At 44.2% G+C, this 19251-nt stretch overlaps 1 protein-coding gene across 2 annotated transcripts in view; it reads right to left on the minus strand.

Annotated features, from left to right (window-relative positions):
• Positions 1-3673: 3673 nt before the first annotated feature.
• Positions 3674-19251, minus strand: part of EOGT (EGF domain specific O-linked N-acetylglucosamine transferase) — a 39889-nt gene continuing 24311 nt past the window's right edge. For both annotated transcript variants that reach the window (XM_055135592.1, XM_055135593.1), the window contains exons 14-18: positions 18950-19018; positions 12307-12368; positions 11184-11303; positions 6481-6583; positions 3674-5970 (exon numbers count right to left, since the gene is read on the minus strand). In XM_055135592.1, coding sequence (XP_054991567.1) covers positions 5824-5970; positions 6481-6583; positions 11184-11303; positions 12307-12368; positions 18950-19018 — 501 coding nt within the window. In that variant the 3' untranslated portion in view covers positions 3674-5823. The remainder of the gene's footprint in view (positions 5971-6480; positions 6584-11183; positions 11304-12306; positions 12369-18949; positions 19019-19251) is intronic.

Raw genomic sequence — 19251 nt, forward strand, 5'->3', positions numbered from 1 at the left:
ACTAGCTCTATTCCCTGGCACTGCAGGCAGGTCACTTACTTACCTTGACCCTCCAGTCTCCTGGTTGGAGACCTGCTCAGTTCAGCCAATACCCAGGTCTCTGTTTACTTAACTCACACACCATCTCCAGATGGCCAGAGCTGCTTTATGCTAAGCACTGTCTGGCACCCGTCACTGCAGAAGGTGGCACTGCCAGGGCAAATACTCAGAGTGGCTAAGAACATTGGAACATTGAGAAAATTGTGCAATTTTTTGAGATGAAGATCCAGTGGTCAAATAAATTTGGAAGCAGTGTATATAATATCTTTCTGTTTAGAGATTCACAATGCAATAGACAAGGGGAACCCCTGCAATGAACAATTCTATTTCATTTGAGCTGGGGCAGCATTTCCTGCGTCAACTGTTTTATGTGTAAAAGCTCTTGGTAGCGAGTGGAAGCTACTTTGACCGAGGCTGACTGAGACATCAGGAACTGTCTGGTGTCACCAGCTTTATCACTGTCTCCCAGGCAAGCCATTCCCAGCTGATGGGCTCTCGAACCCCCTGGAGACATTTGAATAAATACAGTCAACCAACTGTAGTCCTAGAAACTCTAATTTACTCAGTCTGGACATAGGCCTAAAATCAGAATTTAAATGCTTCCCAGGTACTGAAGCTTTAAATAATAATAGTCCTATATGTCATAGTGCATTAATAGTGTGTCTGATGAATGCCTATTATATGCCACACACCAAACAAGCATGACTTTCTTGTTTTCCTCCCCTAAATCTGTGACACCAAATGAATAAGGTTTCTGTACCAGGTGAAAGTAGAAAATTCCTATGAAGCCTTTCTTTTCTTTTAGGGGTTTGGGGACTTACCCGGCAGTGCTCAGGGGGCTAGGAGCCGCTCCTGGTAATCCTAGGCCTCCCACTCACTTCATATGCAGTGGGGACATCTGGGCCCAGTGCTGGGGCTCATGTGGTGCCTGAGACCGTGCGGGTGGGGGTCGGTGCTGCCCGTGAAAGGCCTGTGCCCCTGAGGCCGGAGCCATCTCGCAGCCCTGGGAAGTCTTCCTGAAGCAGAAGCACCGGAGAGCAAAGACTATTCCCGCCATGCTAACGCGCACCCAGACTCATGCAGTGCTCCGGCGCAAGGCTGCAAGGTCAGAGCATCCGCTTGTCTCCGCACCGCCCCTGGCCTGCGGGCTTCCCTCAGTCCCTGCTCTTCGCTTCGGAGGTACCTGTTACCGTCGTTGCACGGGCACACTTCAAAGGCCTCCAAGAACCGGTTAAGCAAAAAAAGAAAAAGGCAGCACCCAAGTTGGTGAAAAAAGAAACGAGGCCAGACTGGGAGAAGCCCTTTGCCTCAGCCCCGGGAAGACGAGGCGAACACTCCTTCCCGGGCTTGCCCGGAACCCCGGGCACCGCGGGTGCCGCGAACTCTGTGCGCTGTAGCGTGGTTCCTCTCAGTCTCATGAGAAGAGCAATTAGATAAGAGAAAACCTACCAAGTAATGTGCCCTATGGAAACGGGCTCCTAAAAGGAACTATCCAGAGAGACGCGCTCCCTAGATGCTGACGTAGAACGGGATCCCCCGACCCCCCGCAAGCACTGAGAACGGGATCCCCGGACCCCCCGCACGCACTGAGAAGACGGTCCAGCGCTTCTGTCCCTGCGGGTCATCTTCCACGAGGTGGCCGGGAGCGTCCATACAGGCTGCAGGTACTGGTTACAGCTAAGACATCTCCCACTTAAATCTGAACACGCTGCCCTGTACCCACATCACTCCAAACAAGGCCTTCACTGCCCGCGCTGGGCAGAATGGCATCAGCCAGGGATGCTGCACCAGCTTCAGGTCACACGGGCCACTTAGCAGGGCTTGGCTGCCACCTCGTGGTGAAAAGAAGCATTACAGCTATGGCAAGAGTCCACAATTCGGTGAACACTAATGGGGGCGGGGGGTAATTTTAGAAAGAAAAACCCAACTGAGGTTGGGGGGAGAGGCAGGAGGTGGGGAGAGTGGGGAAGTGGTTGAAAGAGAGGGCCCTTAAAGGCCTCGGGAGAGGGACCTGGGTATACTGGTGATGGATGTGGTGGTGGAATTATGTACACGTGAAACCATCATTAACAGTGTCGAGATCACAGTACTTCAATCAATGAGTGTTTTTTAAAAATAAAGAAGAATAAGAAAAAAAGTCTAAGACATCATTTGACGTGCCTCAGTAAGCTTTAAAAGAAAAGTACACAGTTCTAATGTCAATAGCCACAGTTGGCAATAGTTTACGGCAACACATTTTTCCAAGATTGATTCGGACTTGCTCCCAATTTAGAAAATACCAAACACTAAACCATAATGCCTAACCCCCGAGAGAGAGAGAGAGAGAGAGAGAGAGAGAGAGAGAGAGAGAGAGAGAGAGACAGTACTATCTGCCATAGAGGCAGGCTGGGGAAACCCGGGACATTGGTGGCAGGGGATGTACACTGGTGAAGGGGCGCGTGATGGAATATTATATGACTGAAACCCAATAATGAACAATTGTATAACTGCTCCTTTCACTGTGATTCGATAAGGAAAAAAGAATAGAAAATATTTCCCAAATTCTCTCTCCACTCTTTCAAAGAAAACGATTTTTTCCATTTTCTTGTTTCCCCAAAGTTCTCTCCTCTTTTCCTTTCCCTTCCTCCTTCCACTCTTGTCTCTCCTTCCTTCTTTCCATCTTTCCTTCTTCTATGCTCCATGTCCCTGACTAAGTTCCCTCCCAAAGCTGTGTGTCTTTAGACATGCACCTTAAATGCTGTTCATTGTTTAAGCATCTGCATGAACATTTTTTAAAGACTGGAGCAAGGGATGGGGTGGGGTGAAACAAAGAATAAAATGGGGCAGAAAGTGCAAATGATTCACAGAGGCAAACTGTTCCAGAACTTCCCTGCAGGTGGGGATGTTGGCAACTTACCTCTGAGTCAGCTCCCCTCAAAGAACTGCCCTAGATTCGTTGCCATCATGAGTTTCAGTCTCGCCTGTATTTTCTCCATAGTTTGCCTCAACAGCAGGTACACAGTATTTTCATTCAAAAGCTCCTTCAGGAAAATGCAAACCCCAGGAGAGCAAGAACTTTGTTCTGCTCTTTTCACTGCTATATACTCAGAACCTATTATAACTGGTCTAGAGTAGTTAGTTGCCCAATTAATACTGAAGGACCAAGAGTGTGGAGTGAAGGGCTGAGGTGATAGTACAGCAGATAAGGTGCTTGCCTTGTATGTAGCTGGCTTGGGTCCGATCCCTGGCATCCCATTTGGTCCCTGGAGTTTGCCAGGAGTGATTCCTGAGTGCAAAGCAGGAGTAATCCCATAGCACTGTCAGGTGTGGCCACCACCACCACGGGCCCCCAGCACCCCCCAACACACACACATGCACACACACACACTTGTGGAATCAGAAGACCAGAGATCCTCAAGGAAGTCCCTTAAGCAGCGTCTGATATTTTCACACAGAAAAACAGGAGCCACCATTCTTATGCCACTTTCGTAAGCCTTATGCAATCTAACATTTGTGAAAGCATCATCTAGTAAGCCACTGAATAAGTACAAAGCAACTTCCTGCCTGAAGTGAGTTCTTATCAGTGATCTATTGATTTTTTATAATCCAGAGGAAACACATTGCCCAAAGACACAGAAAATCTTGAAAGTCCTCCTAAGAGTCAAAAAAAGAGATTTATTCCAAAGTCATATCCAAAATATACAAACAATGACATGCATCTTTTCTAAAGACTTAACCAATAAAAATAGTCCTTACATTTAATTTTTACAACAGTTTGAAGATCTTATGTTGTTTCCATGAGAAAGTCTGAAAAATATCTTAATTCCAAAAAGCATCCAATGTACTTCCATGTGTATATAAAACATATTTCTCTGAAAGCAAAATATTCACATATAACGGTTTATTATGAAATTGTTCTCAATTCCTGAAATCCTCACTCAGGTATAGAATCACATTTCCACGTGCTTCCTAAATGAGGTATTAAGAGACAGGAAGAAACGTCAGATGTTTTCAAGCACACATCTCTGACTGAAAGTGCAAATGGCTTTGACAACTACTTTTACATGAAATATTTTCCCAGTGGATACTCAGTTTCTGCCCAAGGAACTGCAGTAACACATCATTAAAAAATTCATATGTCATCATTCTTTTATACAATTTTTTCAGATCCAAATCAAAGCTAGTGTTGCACTGATTCTTTGTTTTCTTGGAGATGCTTTAATAAATATTCTAACCTCTGGAAGATTTCCTAATACCTACCAGTGGGATCAGTTAATTCATTCTGTAAAGGTCAGGTAAACAATATTTTAAGTTTTTCAGGCCTTTTTTCTATTGCATATACTTTTGTACAACTCCAAAATGTGGAGGAGAAAAAATAGGTCCTAGGTTTCATTGTAATTTGCTAAATCTTTTTAAATTTTATTAGTAGTAGTGTTATCATTATTAATATTGATTTTTTTTACCACACCTGGAAGTGTTCAGGGCTTACTCCTGGCTCTGTGCTCAGGAATCATTCCTGGTGGGACTCAGGGAAACACATGAGATGCTAGGGATTGAACTCTGGTCAGCTGGTGCAAAACAAGCACCCTACCCACTGTACTATCTCTCCAGCCACAAAGCCGAGCCTCTACTTTAAAAATAAATGAATCATCAGTCTTGCAGTTAGATGACTTAAGTCTCAATAAAATGTGAACTTCACAATTTGTCAAGTCAAGTCATGTTTTTTGCCGGCTACATTGAAAGTTCATGAACAGTAAGAAAAGTATCCCATTCAAGAATACATTTCGGATATTCTTTTAAATCAGGGGCATTTTCTTATGTCATTACTCTTTTTATAGGGATAAGCTCTGTCTATGTAGCTAATCTGAAGTCTGCAAACTCAAAGGCTAGAACACTTCTTTGCTAAAAGAGGTAGATGCATGCACAGAAGTACATGCAGTTACAATAAATGCACAGTGGCAACACTATGATAGAACATTCAATACAAATGTTCTCCAGAGTTAAGAAGGAAATGGTATAGACCAGCCAGAAGGTACAAACATTGATCCTGAGACTCTAGTTTGTTTTCATCAGATGTAGACTTTACATTCTGAGAAAACATGTGAAATAAATAAATATAAATTCATGCAACTGCATGGTTTGTTTAGGTTCTTGATACATATTACAAAGATTGAATAAAAAATACTATGGTGGAGAATTCAGTGGGAGCTACTTTGGAATCTGATAGAATAAAACAGGTCATTTAACAACAATATTTCACCTATAACTGATCCTAAAGTTTGGAATCATCTTGATGAGAGTCACAGCTTTTGAGTGTGTGTGTGTGTGTGTGTGTGTGTGTGTGTCTGTCTGTCTGTGTGTCCGTGTGTCTATGTTGCTATACTTGTTTGTCTTTCCTATATTAAGAGGTTTTGACAAACATTAGAGCTAATTATGTGTTTGTTCAAATGTATCGAAAACACGTTGGGAAGCCTCTGGAATTATAATCCCTAGTACCCTAAAAAAACACTTACAAATCCTAACACTAAGAAAGTTGAAAACTTTCATTCGTATCCCTAAGAAAACCCAGTTACTTCAGCGAACCCATGCCCCATTTTTGAACTATAAAAAATAAGAGTTTTCAGTGCAAAATTAGTAGCAAGAAATAGCAATGACATGGAAACTGTTAAAGATTATGCAACACAAGTAATATCCTGAAGGCATTTTTGGATATACAAAAACGTCCTTTGGGGAGTAAGAAAAAGCAGGCTGTTTTGCTGATTTAACTGTGAGTCTGGGTAATGAAACCTTTAAATGCTCCTGTATTTACAGCTCATCATGTTTTTTCTTAAATGGCCATTTTGGATGTTGTGATACATAGTCTGCAGCCTGAAGGACAAGGTACATAAATTCTTCTACATCAAAAGAGTAGTTGGTAAACTTCGGGTGCTCCCCCAGAGTTGGGTGGTGGCCCTGTAGAAACAAATCAAATTCCAAATCGATAAGTCATCGAGGACATGATTTTCAGTACAGGAAGACAGTTATTTTCTTTGGTCAGAGCAACTATTTAATGCATGTCTTATGTCAGAAGTCAGCAAATTTTTCCACTAAAAGGCTGCACCTGATTTATTTCCAGCTCTGTGGACCACACGGTTTCTGCCAGTAACTCAACTCTGGGACTGATGTTCACAGGCAGCCACAGACACCACAGAAACAGATGAGCAAGACAGGATCTTCAATAAAACTTTATTTATAAAAACAGATGGTGGGCCCATTTGTTTAGTTTTCTAATTCTTCTTATTGAACTGTTCTCCCTGGCTCCAAATTTCACAACATCCAGATCCTTGCAATTTGCAAATATGAAATATTACAACACTTTCAAGACAATAACACTTCATCTTTGATATTCTGTGAGTTTGTTTTAAACAATTTCATATTTTAATCCAGCTGAAAAGCAAGGCACATTTTGCCATTGAGCCTTACCTTATCTTGAGGAAAGACTTTGTTCTGCCTCCGCCAGGTGACGTAGTGGACACCTCTCAACCTGGCCAGGTCCAAGTAACAGCGCTCATCTTCACAATTGTACCTAAGGATCCAAGAACACCAACCTGGAAACATTTCTGGGGGCTTTCTAGGGGGGGAAATTACCTCCTATACATTTTCTTGAAAATGGTTTGAGGCAGATGAATGGATGATGAAGATGTGGTATATACACACCGCTGCAGTATAACTGCATGCTGGTATATACTAGGCAGCTGCAAGGAATGATGGAATCATGCAATTTGCTGCAACACGGTTGGAACTGGAAGGTATCATGTTGTGTGAAGTAAGACAGAGGAAGAAAGACAAACACAGGAGGATTTATAGACAAACTCTTGCCTGTGGAATATGAAACACAGGATGAGGAAATGGATTATGGTAAAGGAGGATGATTAGATCATCCTTGACCCCAGAGTTTCGAGAGCAGACAGAGAAGGAAAGAAAGCAAAGGGGCAAGAAGAGAGCGGGAAGTAACATGTGAAGTAGGCATCAGGGCTTCAGTGATAGTGACATGAATGAGGGGAACAGCCATACATGCAAAACGCAGATTCAACAGAACCAAAAACACGAGATAAGCCACAGCCACTGAAACTTTGTCATGTGGTCAAGCTGAGGGGTGAGGGTGGGGATGGGGAGGGAATCTGGCGGAGGGAAGCTGACATGGGTGGAGAAATTGGTGTTGAATTACTGTATGCCTATAACACAATCATCAATAAATCCATTGAATTTCAAAGACGAATTGTTATTGTATTGAAAGAATTGTAGTATTTCATTTTTGCCAATTACAAGAACTGTAAATCATGGCTCTTTAGTAAAAAAAATTTTTTTAAAGAAAATGGTTTGATATCCAGTGAACAAGACAGAGAGATTATTTTTAAAATATTCTTGTCATTATACTATCTTAACTTTTTTTTTTAATTCCGGTTCTGCACCCCCTGCCTGTCACTGATGTTACTGATGTCGTTGTGAGGACAGGCATATACACACACCTCACTCTGGTGATTCTACTGTTTGCAGTGGTGCTCTCTAGAGTCACAAATCACATCACAGAGTTCTCACACTCAGTCACAGTGCCTCCTAGGCTTGCATTCTGCAACCTGCAAAGCTTATGCATGTGCACACAGGGATTGTACTGTTAGTTGAGGCACGAAGGTCATGGTTATGGTTCTTACTAACTGTTGTTGCGTTGCTCATGTATGTGCTCACCAGGGGCTGCACCCTTTCTTAAGGTGCTCACACAAACCTGGCTTCAGTGTGGCTGGAAGTAAACTTGAAGCACTGGGGATGAGCAAAACTGCCAAGATCACACTACACACACGTAGGACACCAGGGGTTTGAACTTGTGACTACACACTGGCAAGGCAGGTGCGCTAAGCCTGTGAGTTATTCCTCGTTTGTACTTTTTTTTTCGGCGATGCATGGAGGTTACTCTTGGCTCTGCACTCAGGAATCACTCCTGGGGGTGCTCGGGGGACCATATGGGATGCTGGGAATTGACCCAGGCCTGCCACAGGCAAGGCAAACGCCCTACCAGCTGTGCTTAAAACAGTGGAAGCTGTGCTTCTAGTCTTAAAACACAGAGTAGAAGATGGGATAGGAAAACACCAGGGTCCATGCCCCACCTGCCCCCGACCCAGGGTCAAGCCCCAGCACAACGAAGTATCCCTGAGCACCGCTGGAGGCACTGAGTGCTGAGTCCTGGCAGCCACTAGCACCCCGGGGTCTGAGCAGAACCACATCCTCAGACCCTAGTGCTGAACTGCAGGCCCGTAGGACTGAATGTCACTAAACAGCACTGCGGGGTAGGCCCATAAATAAATTAATAAAGCAGAACAGGATCAAGGAACAAAAGGAACTGAACTCCTTAAAATGAGCCAACTGCCATGAGCTAGATCTCAATCGTCCTCTGATCCTGGGAGACACAGTGGGCGGGGGAGGGGAGCACATCCAAGTCAGGCAGCTATTGCCAAAGCAGCTTGCCCCGCTCCCGTGCACCTCGGTACCCCCAGGGGTGGAGCTTTCTCACTTATATTTCTTTCTCTTCCTCCTTCCTCCCTTTCTTCCCACTCTCCAACCTAACACTAGTAGAAATGGAGAAATGGAGATAGAAGTCCCTGTTATGAATTTCTTTAATGTCACTTTTTGGTGGTGACATTAGGGACGGCACAGCCAGCAGTGTCAGGGCTCACCCCGGCTCGTTCCTGGCAGGGACAATACATGATGTACGGGATTGAACCCAGGTTAGCTGCGTGCAAAGCTAACACCTCACCCACTCTATTATCTGTCAGGCAAGTTACCTTTCTTTGAAGGTTTTCACAGGACACTGGAACTTCATGAAATCTTTTCCTAATATCTTAATGTGGGGATTGAACTAGCATCTTGCTGATGGAGAGCACGTGTTCTCCCACTGTCTCTGGCTTGTCAACTTCTTCCTAGTCTACCACTTAAATATTAAGCGTTTTTGTATTTTAACAACATTAATTGTTTTTTAGAATCTACAGCTCATTCCTTTTAATTGTTTAATAATATTTTACAGCATAATGTGATCACACTCTTTTAATTTATTAATGGATATTGCGTCATTTTTAAGGTGAAGCCATGAACTCAAGATGCTTACACGTAAGGGGAGGCGATCAAGCTGCCAGAGCTGCTAGCAATGTGTCAAGAACTAAGGGTGGGTCCTGGTGTCCAAGGTTAAATTTCTATGAAGGGAGAGAGAGTGTGTGTGCCCATAAGCAACCACAAAATTTGAGGAATACCTGGAAAAATCATTTCTGCCTTGGGGCCCTCCGTTTCCCTGACAATCCACTCAGTGGAAAGAGGCTGACTTCTGCTTAGGAGCTGTGTTCTCATGATTCTTACAGGTTCTCAAACCCTTTTTAAAAATTTGGTGGCAGGGGCTGGAGTGATAGCACAGCGGGTAGGGCGTTTGCCTTGCACGCAGCCGACCCGGGTTCAAATCCCAGCATCCCATATGGTCCCCTGAGCACCACCAGGGGTAATTCCTGAGTGCATGAGCCAGGAATGACCCCTGTGCTTTTCTGGGTGTGACCCCCCCCCAAAAAAAAAGAAAAAAAATTTGGTGGCAGAGGGGCCAGGGGGATAGGACAGCAGATTTGACTCTTGCCTTGCACACAACCAAACAAGGTTCAATTCCGGAGTCCCAGATGGTCCCCTGAGCCCACCAGAAGTGATTTCTGAGTGTAGATCCAGGAACCAAAATGACAAAAACAAAACTGTTTTAAAAATAAAATAAAAGTTAGTGGTAGAGGGATAGAGACATAGTATTGGAATTAATATACCTACAGCCAGCCTGCTTTGATCCCCGCCACTGCATGTTCCCCAAGCATGACAGAAAGAGCCCCTGAGCATCACCAGGTACAGCCCAAATTCCTCCCACAAAAATAAATTGGAGCTGGAGCAATAGCACAGCGGGTAGGGCGTTTGCCTTGCACACGGCCGACCCAGGTTCGATTCCCAGCATCCCATGTGGTCCCCCGAGCAACACCAGGAGTAATTCCTGAGTGCAGAGCCAGGAGTGGCCCCTGAGCATCGCCGGGTGTGACCCAAAAAGCAAAATAAATAAATAATTTGAAAAGAAACTAAGACCAATTCATCAGTCATTCTGTGGTAGAATAAAATTTACCTCCTTGATAATTTTAAGTGGCCAGCTTAATTGTGTTAAGTATATTCTCATTATACAGTTAATAGCCAGAACTTTTCAAAAATTCTGAAAAAAATCAAATTTGCAAAACTGAAACCCTGCACCTGTAAACTCTAAGATGGAGCTTCCCCTTCTCCCAGCGCTGGTGGCAGAACCACTATTCATTCTAGTTCCCACTGCCAGGCACTTGCCTTCCCTCAGTGTCTCATAGAAATGGGAAGAGCCTTGCACCCAGAGCTATAGGACAGCGGGTAGGTAGAAAAGAAGCTGAGATAGAATCCACAGTTATGAATTTCTCTAGTTAATTGTTTTTCAGGATCTGCTGACCAGGGTTCAGTTCTTAGCACTCCCTATGGTTCCCTGAACTGGGCCAGGAGTGATCCCTGAGCTCAGAGGCAGGAGTAAGCCCTGAGCACCCCTGGATATGGCCCAAAAAATAAAACCTGTGTGTCTTTGCAGTTAACTTATTTCACTTCGCACCAGGTTTTACCCATGCTGCAGCACGTGACAAGATTTCCTTTTTCGAGATGGAATAATGTTGTGTTGGATGTCCAAGGCCACCTTTTATCTGTTCACAGGTCAATGGACATTGGAATTGCTTCCAGCTCCTTGCTGTCGTACAGAGCGCTGCTCTGAGCACGGGCAGGGGTGGGGGTGGGGGGGCAACTTTGAAACTGGTAATTACACCGACTGCAGGGAGAGGCTCACAGCTGGAGCGGCACACAGGCACAGACTCACAGTGAGGCGAGTCACAGCGTTAGCTCCCGCGCTGCGGGGACGAGGGCAGGAGCAAGCAGCTTGCTTGCTAAGCGTGGTGACGGCCGGCTGCCGATTTTTAGCTTTGGGTCGTTTTCCATTCTCGACACCTAGATGATGTCACTGCTCTACCACGATGAATTATTAAGCCTTGAGATGCTCTGAATGAAAGTCTCAGCATGCATGACAAGCGGCTGCAACATAAGAACGATCCTCAAACACTTACAGTTCAAATACAGCGGCCCAGTCGGGGAGAAAAAGTAAGTGGGTAAGGCCTGCTCCGTGCATCCCAATAAATATGTCTGTGTTATGAGTGATCTGGAGCTGATCCAAAAATCCAAGTTCCCTGCAAACACAAGAACAAGAAACAACAGATGGGGAGATAAGACAAAGGGTTCAAGGGAATTGTCTCAGGCTTCCTGGTAACAATATTTCTATTGATTTCTTTCTCAACTTAAATCACATTTCACCATGAGTTTTTGCCAGATTTCAAGTCTAATCCAGAAAAAAAAATTAATGATTTTAATCACTTCATAGTTTTACTTTTTTTTCCTAGAATATCTCCCCTTTTGAAAAAAATTAGTTTCTTTAAGAAGGAAATGTAGGGACTGGAGTAATAGCACAGCGGGTAGGGCATTTGCCTTGCATGTGGCTAACCCCAGTTTGTTCTCTGGCATCGCACATGGTCCCTTAAGCACTGCCAGGAGTAATTCTTGAGTACAGAACCAGAACTAACCCCTGAGCACTGCAGGGTATGGCCCCAAAACAAAACCAAAAAAAAAAAAAAAAAAGAAACGTAGCTGAATGGGAAACCACTAATAGATCAACAAATATGAAAATAGATACAATAAAATTAACAGAGTATTACTCAAGCATAGCAATATAGCATTGCAAGTGAAGTCCTAGGTCTTACCTCATTATAAACAAGTGAAACAGGCAACTGTTAAAGCACATCACATGATGCTAAATTAGGAATAAAGTGAAAACTTTTTCCTTACCACAACAAGAGCACTTTTTAAACAAATGTCTCTCTCTGTGATTTGAGTTATCAATGCTTATCTTAACACACCTACAGGTATCTCAGGTTCCAGCAGGACATTTTCCTATCTTTGCAACAGTCTAACCCACAATTTTATACACATTTAGGATCGTAAACTTGTCCTCTCAGTTCAAGGTGCTGGAAGTTTGCAAAACTAGAAGTGAAATCAGTACGCAAAAGATTCAGTGAAATGAGCTGGGAAGGAACACCAGAAGTAAGGACAATACTCCGATAAATAGATCTCCCACATTAGGTCTCCCTGTTCCCAAAAATAAGAAAAATAAATGGCCAAGAGTGAGTTATTACTTACTTATATTTGTAATCCACAATCTGGACTTGAAATATAGATACTGTTTTCAGTGCATTTACAAGCTAGGGAAGAAAAAATAAACACTGAGAAATTCTTTTTCCTTCCTATTTCTCTGTTTCACTTTCCTTTAAGTCCTAAAATAATTTTTTTCTTTGTTAATTTTTTACTTATTGGGGGGGGGGCGTTGGCTACACTCGGCAGTGCCCAGGAATTACTCCTGGCTCTGTGCACAGGAGTCACTCCTGGCGGTGCTCAAGGGACCCAATGCGGTGCCAGGGAAGCTTGACCATCTGCAAGTCCAGAGCCCTGCCTACTGAACCACCCGCTGCTGTCCCGGACTCGGAAATTTCTTCCTTCTCAGGTAGTGAGTGTCCTGCAGGACTGTTGTTTAGTTTTGACTGAGTGAGAATATGGGTCATTGAGATGCTGAGAGTCCAAGCGCCAGCTCTCGTTTTGGCGCTTCACTAGTTATTTCTTCAGCGATAACAAATTTGCTGAGCAACCGCTGTGTCCTAGACATTGCCATGAACATTTTCCTCTTAGCCACTATCTCATTTCACACACACCACTTGTGCTCCGGGCCTCATCATCTTAAATGCTTTACACAAATCACTGAGAGCCAAAGAAATAGGAGGCAAGGCACGGCACTACCTAGCCTAACACACAGCGCAATTTGGTTCACTCCCCAGCACTGCCGGGAGTGATCCTGAACACAGAGCTGGAGTAAGCCCTGAGCACTGCTGAGTGTGGCCCAACATTTTCCCTGCAAGTAGGGGTGAGAGGACTCTTTCTTTTTAGCACACAGGATGTAACAAAGCAAAGTAACTTACTATCACAAACAAATTCATGGGTCCCTGTGTCCCTCTTAATCAGCCCGACACCCAAGGTCACTGGCACTGTGAACGCTGCCCTTAGTCCTGCTGCCTGTGCGTAAGAGAGGCCACACCATTCCGCAGCAGCCTCCCTGACCGTGCGTGCCCACGGGGCTGGAATTCCCATCCTCATAGGAATCATACCAAGAGGAGCATATGCTGCCCGAGCCCATGTGCCGCCTGTGCCCATGTGTGGCTGCCAAGCACAGGTGGTGCATGTCACCCACATCTCCCCTCTTGTGATGTGAACTTTCATGTCTAATGTTGGAATGTTTACTGGGGCTCTCTCTCCGCCCTGAGGGATCGCTCTCTGTCTGTCTGTCTTTCTCTCTCTCTTTCCCTCTCTCTCATACACCCTCCTCCCTAACCTTTCTCCAAAACTTCCAAACAAAACTTGTTTTTACTGCAGAAAAGAAAAAAAAAAAAGAATCATTCCAAGAAAGTGTTAAGTCATCGGATTTTTTTGTTTTTTGGGTTTTTTTAAAAAAAGAAAGTGAAAATTTAGAGAAATTTAAATATCTTCTAATAGGTCTTTTTGAGAAGTTGTAGCATATACATGTGGAGCACATAGAAATCAATGTTGGCTAAAATTAGCATCTAATATATATCACCTATACCAATTACACTATGAATCTGCCTGCTAATTGAGACTTCCATCCGTCTACCCCGACATGCAAAACTTGACACGGTTCAGGTCTGTAAAGAAAACAAACACACGCCGCTCATTTCTTCCACCCACAAAGCTAAGAGTCAGTGCCTCATTGTACCATATGTTCATGGCTGACATCATCCATTTGGGTCTCAGCAAGAGATGCCGATTACATCATTTTGATCAGTCTGTTAAATATATATGTTAATTTATGTAAAATATTTACTCATTGAAACTCATCACTCAATTCCCACCTACACATTTTTTTCCATCTCAATTGCACTAAGCTGCTCAAACGAATCTGGGATCACATCTGATTCTTGGCACCTGTCCTGGTATTTTCTGATATGAAAATTGACATTACAACAGTATTATAAGCTTTGACTCTAGAATATACCTTGAATCCATGCATTTTTGTCATTCCTGCTGTATTCACCTTTGTCCAACTCTTACCAGGGTTGTAGCAAGGGCTCTTAATCACCTCCCCGCTCTTGCTCTGTTGTTGTTGTTGCTGTTGTTGTTGTTTGGTTTTGGAGGCATATCTGGCCGTGATAAGGGCCTACTCCTACCAGGGTTCAGGGGACCATATGTAGTGCCAAGGACTGAACCTCAGTCTGCCCGTGTGCAAGGCAAATGCCCTCTCTGCTGTACTGTCTTCAGCCCCTCCCTACTTCTACTCTCAATCCTTCCTTGCTTCTATTCTTACAGCCCGAGAGTTAAAAATAAACATCAGTTCCTATTTCCCCTGTGTCCTCCTTTTCTATCTGCTCCTAAAATATTACACCAACTTACTATCTTAAGGCAACACAAGGATCGCCTTACAGCTCTTTTACATGGAAGTCAGACGCATGAGGAAAAAGGTTCCCTGAGTTAAAATCAAGGTCCACGCGGATTCTCTCTGGGCTCCAGGACCGTCCCCTGCTCCACTATTGAAGGCAGCAACACTGCACCTGCCCATCCTCACATCTCTGCTTCCCTCTTTCCCTCTGAAGGAAGTTCTGACCTGACACATGACCAGTGAGAAGAAACTGAGTCTCTGTCGGTGGGAACTTACCCCATTTCCAATTTACCTGGGGTCCCCCAGGATCCAGAATAATCCCGACCTGTTTTAAAATGTTAGCAACACAGTAATTTCATCTGCATCCTTAATTTCCACTTTTCTTGCTAACCTAACGTGTTCACTGTTTCAAAAGATTAGGGATCTTCTCTGGGGGCGTTCTGCTTCCTACTATCTCTGCTTCAAACTTCCCAGCAGGGGCTGAAGAGATAGCACAGCAGGTAGGGCCTTTGCCTTGCACATGGCCAACCTGGGTTCGATTCCCAGCACCCCATATGGTCCTCCGAGCACCACCAGGAGTGATTCCTGAGTGCAGAGCCCGGAGTAAGCACAGTGCAGGCGGGGCGGGGGGGGGGGGGGGGGAAGAAAAAAAAAAAACTTCCCAGCAGCTTCCCCTCCCAGTAGAGTAAAGTCTGTCTTCCCACTAGGGTCACCGCAGAATGCCCCAGCACCATGGCCAGCAAAAACAAACAAACAAACAAAAACTTAACCCAGGCATTAAGTTCTGGCTCTGCATTCAGGAATTATCCTGCCGGTCCACGGGGTAACGTATGGGATGCCGGGGATCAAACTTAGGTCGGCCGCATGCAAAGCAAACATCCTACCCGCTGTACTATCACTCCAGCCCCTCATGTACCTTAAAGAGATGATTTTGCTTGTGGATGGGAGTTTGTTATTGAACGTGGGTTGGCTGTGTGCATGTGCAAGGCAAATGCCTTACCCACTGTACTATCTCCAGCACCCATGGTGGAAAGTTTTTTTAAAATATGCCCACCCTGGGAATATTCCTACACACAACCCCAAATGTATGATCATCTAATCTTTGATAAGGGACCAAGAGATGTGAAGTGGAGCAAGGAAAGCTTCTTTAACAAATGGTGCTGGCACAACTGGATAACCACATGCAAAAGAATGGGTTTAGACCTGGACCTGACACCATGCACAAAAGTCAGATCAAAATGGATTAAAGACCTCAACATCAGACCACAAACCATAAGGTACATTGAAGACAAGGTCGGCAAAACCCTCCACGATATTGAAGATAAAGGTATCTTCAAAGATGACATGCAACTGGCCAACCAAGTGGAAACAGAGATCAACAAATGGGACTACATTAAACTAAAAAGCTTCTGCACCACAAAAGATACAGTGACCAGAATACAAAGACAATCTACAGAATGGGAAAAGATATTCACCCAATACCCATCAGATAAGGGGTTGATATCAAGGGTATATAAAGCACTGGTTGAACTCTACAAGAAGAAAATATCCAACCCATCAGAAAATGGGGCGAAGAAATGAACAGAAACTTTCCCAAGGAAGAGATACAAATGGCGGCCAAAAGGCACATGAAAAAGTGCTCTACATCACTAATCATCAGGGAGATGCAGATCAAGACAACCATGAGATACCACCTCACACCACAGAGACTGGCACACATCCAAAAGAACAAAAGCAACCGCCGTTGGCGTGGATGTGGGGAAAAAGGGACCCTTCTACACTGCTGGTGGGAATGTTGACTGGTTCAGCTCTTTTGGAAAACAATATGGATGATTCTCAAAAAATTATAAATTGATCTCTCATTTGACCCAGCAATACCACTGCTAGGAATATATCCCAGAGAAGCAAAAAAGTATAGTCAAAATGACATCTGCACTTATATGTTCATCGCAGCACTATTTACAATAGCCAGAGTCTGGAAAAAACCCGAGTGCCCTAGAACAGATGACTGGTTTTATTCAATTCTATACAATGGAATTCTATGCAGCTGTTAGAAAAAATGAGGTCATGAACTTTGCATATAAGTGGATCAGCATGGAAAGTATCATGCTAAGTGAAATGAGTCAGAAAGAGAGAGACAGACAAAGAAAGATTGCACTCATCTGTGGAATATAGAATAACAGAGTAGGAGACTAACACCCAAGAATAGTAGAAATAAGTACCAGGAGGCTCCATGGCTTGGAAGCTGGCCTCACATTCTGGGGAGAGGGTAGCTCAGATAGAGAAGGGAACACCAAGTAAAATGTGGTTGGAGGCCACGCGGGGGAACGGTGATGCGTGCTGAATGTAGACTAGAGACTGAACACAATGGCCACTCAACACCTTTATTGCAAACCACAACACCTAATTCGAGAGAGAGCGAGACCAAAATGGAATACCCTGCCACAGTGGCAGGGTGGGGTGGGGGGAGAAGGATTGGGGGGGTGGGGGGGATGCTGGGTTTATTTGTGGTGGAGAATGGGCACTGGTTAAGGGATGGGTTCTCGAACTTTGTATGAGGGAAACATGAGCACAAAAATGTATAAATCTGTAACTGTACCCTCACAGTGACTCACTAATTTAAAAATAAATAAATTAAAAAAAAAATATGCCCACCCTGTCTGCACTTGGAATGGACTTTCCTGGTCCACACTTAAGAAAAGCTGCTTTTAGAAACCTTTCTGTAGCCATACTGGTAAGGTGCCATCACGTGTGTGTGCCCCCAAATTGCTTGAGCATGAAGCAAAGTAATGATGAGTTTGCTCTTACATTTCTCTCACTACATTTCTACAGCTATGGGCTGGAGCAATAGCACAGTGGTAGGGCATTTGCCTTTCACACAGCCTACCCGGGTTCGATTCCTCCGCCCCTCTCGGAGAGAGAATACTACTGAGAGTATCTTTCCCACATGGCAGAGCCTGACAAGCTATCTGTGGTGTATTTGATATGCCAAAAAAACAGTAACAAGTCTCACAATGGAGACGTTACTGGTGCCCGCTCAAGCAAATCGATGAGCAACGGGATGACAGTGACAGTGACATTTCTACAGTAATGTCCTATAGAAACAGGCTCTGGGACCCCTGTGCTTTGCCAAAGGCTTCAGGTGCTGGCCTAGCCTAGACCCATGGTCTGATGGACCCATGCAGTAAAGACCTCCTTGTTCTCCTGCCCTGGACTGTCTCTCTGTGCTTGACTAAGCGGACACCCCTCTACAAGAGCAGGGTAGAGAACCTGTCATGTTCTCTACAACAGCTCCAGAGTCGAAAGCAGTGACCCCACACGTGGCTTATGCCAGAGATGTGTGTGTGTGTGCGTGTGTGTGTGTGTGTGTGTGTGCGCGCGAGAGAGCGCGCGCACGCATGTCTGTATGTGTGCGTGTGTGTATGTGTGAAATAACTTACTATTGTGAGGACAAGGCAAGAGCTTTGCATGAGCCTCTATAGGGTGGGGGGTGGGGCAGACTGATTCCCAGTGATGCTCATTCCACTGACATTGGGGGGGTCACTATGATCACACCTGGCGAAGCTGTGCAGTGCCAGGGACAGAACTCGGGACCTCGCCGGCACCAGGCGTGTGCACTTACCACCTGAGTAGTCCCCCAGATCCCAGTTTAATATAATTATAAGCTGATACTGCTGAAATGGGATAGGATCCACTGAGTAAACAATCTTCAAAGTTTCCAGTCGTGAGAAGAATGAAGACACTTCCAAGTGACTCTAACAAGGCTTGCCGAGGTATTGCCAAACTCAAACAACCAGCTCCCAAAGGAGCTCACATTTTGGCTGCGAGAATAGCCAGAGACCAGTTGTTTGGCAATCTGCAGCAATAAAAGCAGGACTCAGCGACAGTTTTTGCCCTGTTTCCACTCTTGAGTTTATAATCAAGCAAAGAGAACTGCTGGAGCAAGAAGTAGTTTGTTGTAGAAAGGAGAAATTCAGGGCTGGAGTGATGGGACAGTGGGTAAGGCATTTGCCATGCAAAGGCCAACCTGGGTTTGATCCCTGGCATTTTATACAGTCCCCTCAGCACCACTAGGAGAAATTGCTGAATGTAGAGTCTGAAGTAACTTCTAAACATTGCTGTGTGTGGTCCCAAAACAAACAAACAAACAACAACAATGAACTCCAAAGAAATAGAAACTCAAATTCAATAAAATGTCTGGACATAGCCACCAAATTTTTCTGAAAGCTAATCATTTCAAACCAAAGCATTTAGTGCATGTGGGGAAAAAAATTAAGCTCATGAATTAAAGGAAATCAAATTCAGTGTGATGATATTAAAAATGAATACTAAAAGCTAACTAACCTCATTTTGGTTTAATATTTTCCGGTATTCTGTACTCCTTGCAAGAATAGTGACTCGAATTTTTCCATCCTGCATTAATGAAAATGACAAAACAATGCTTTGAATACCTGAAGAAGCGATGATTAAACCTAAAAACCTGGTTTCACAGGGATTAAACTTAGTAAGGTTACAGTTTTCCAACAATTATTTTCAAACTCATATCTTCACAGCTCTCTCAAGGGGGAAAAAAAAGGCACCATAATCCACATATAACAAAAGCTGTTCATTTCACTATTCAATCTTGGTTTGTTAGTGGATTTTTT

This window comes from Sorex araneus, chromosome 4 (genome assembly GCF_027595985.1).
Source record: "Sorex araneus isolate mSorAra2 chromosome 4, mSorAra2.pri, whole genome shotgun sequence".
In the NCBI taxonomy this organism is placed as follows: domain Eukaryota; kingdom Metazoa; phylum Chordata; class Mammalia; order Eulipotyphla; family Soricidae; genus Sorex; species Sorex araneus.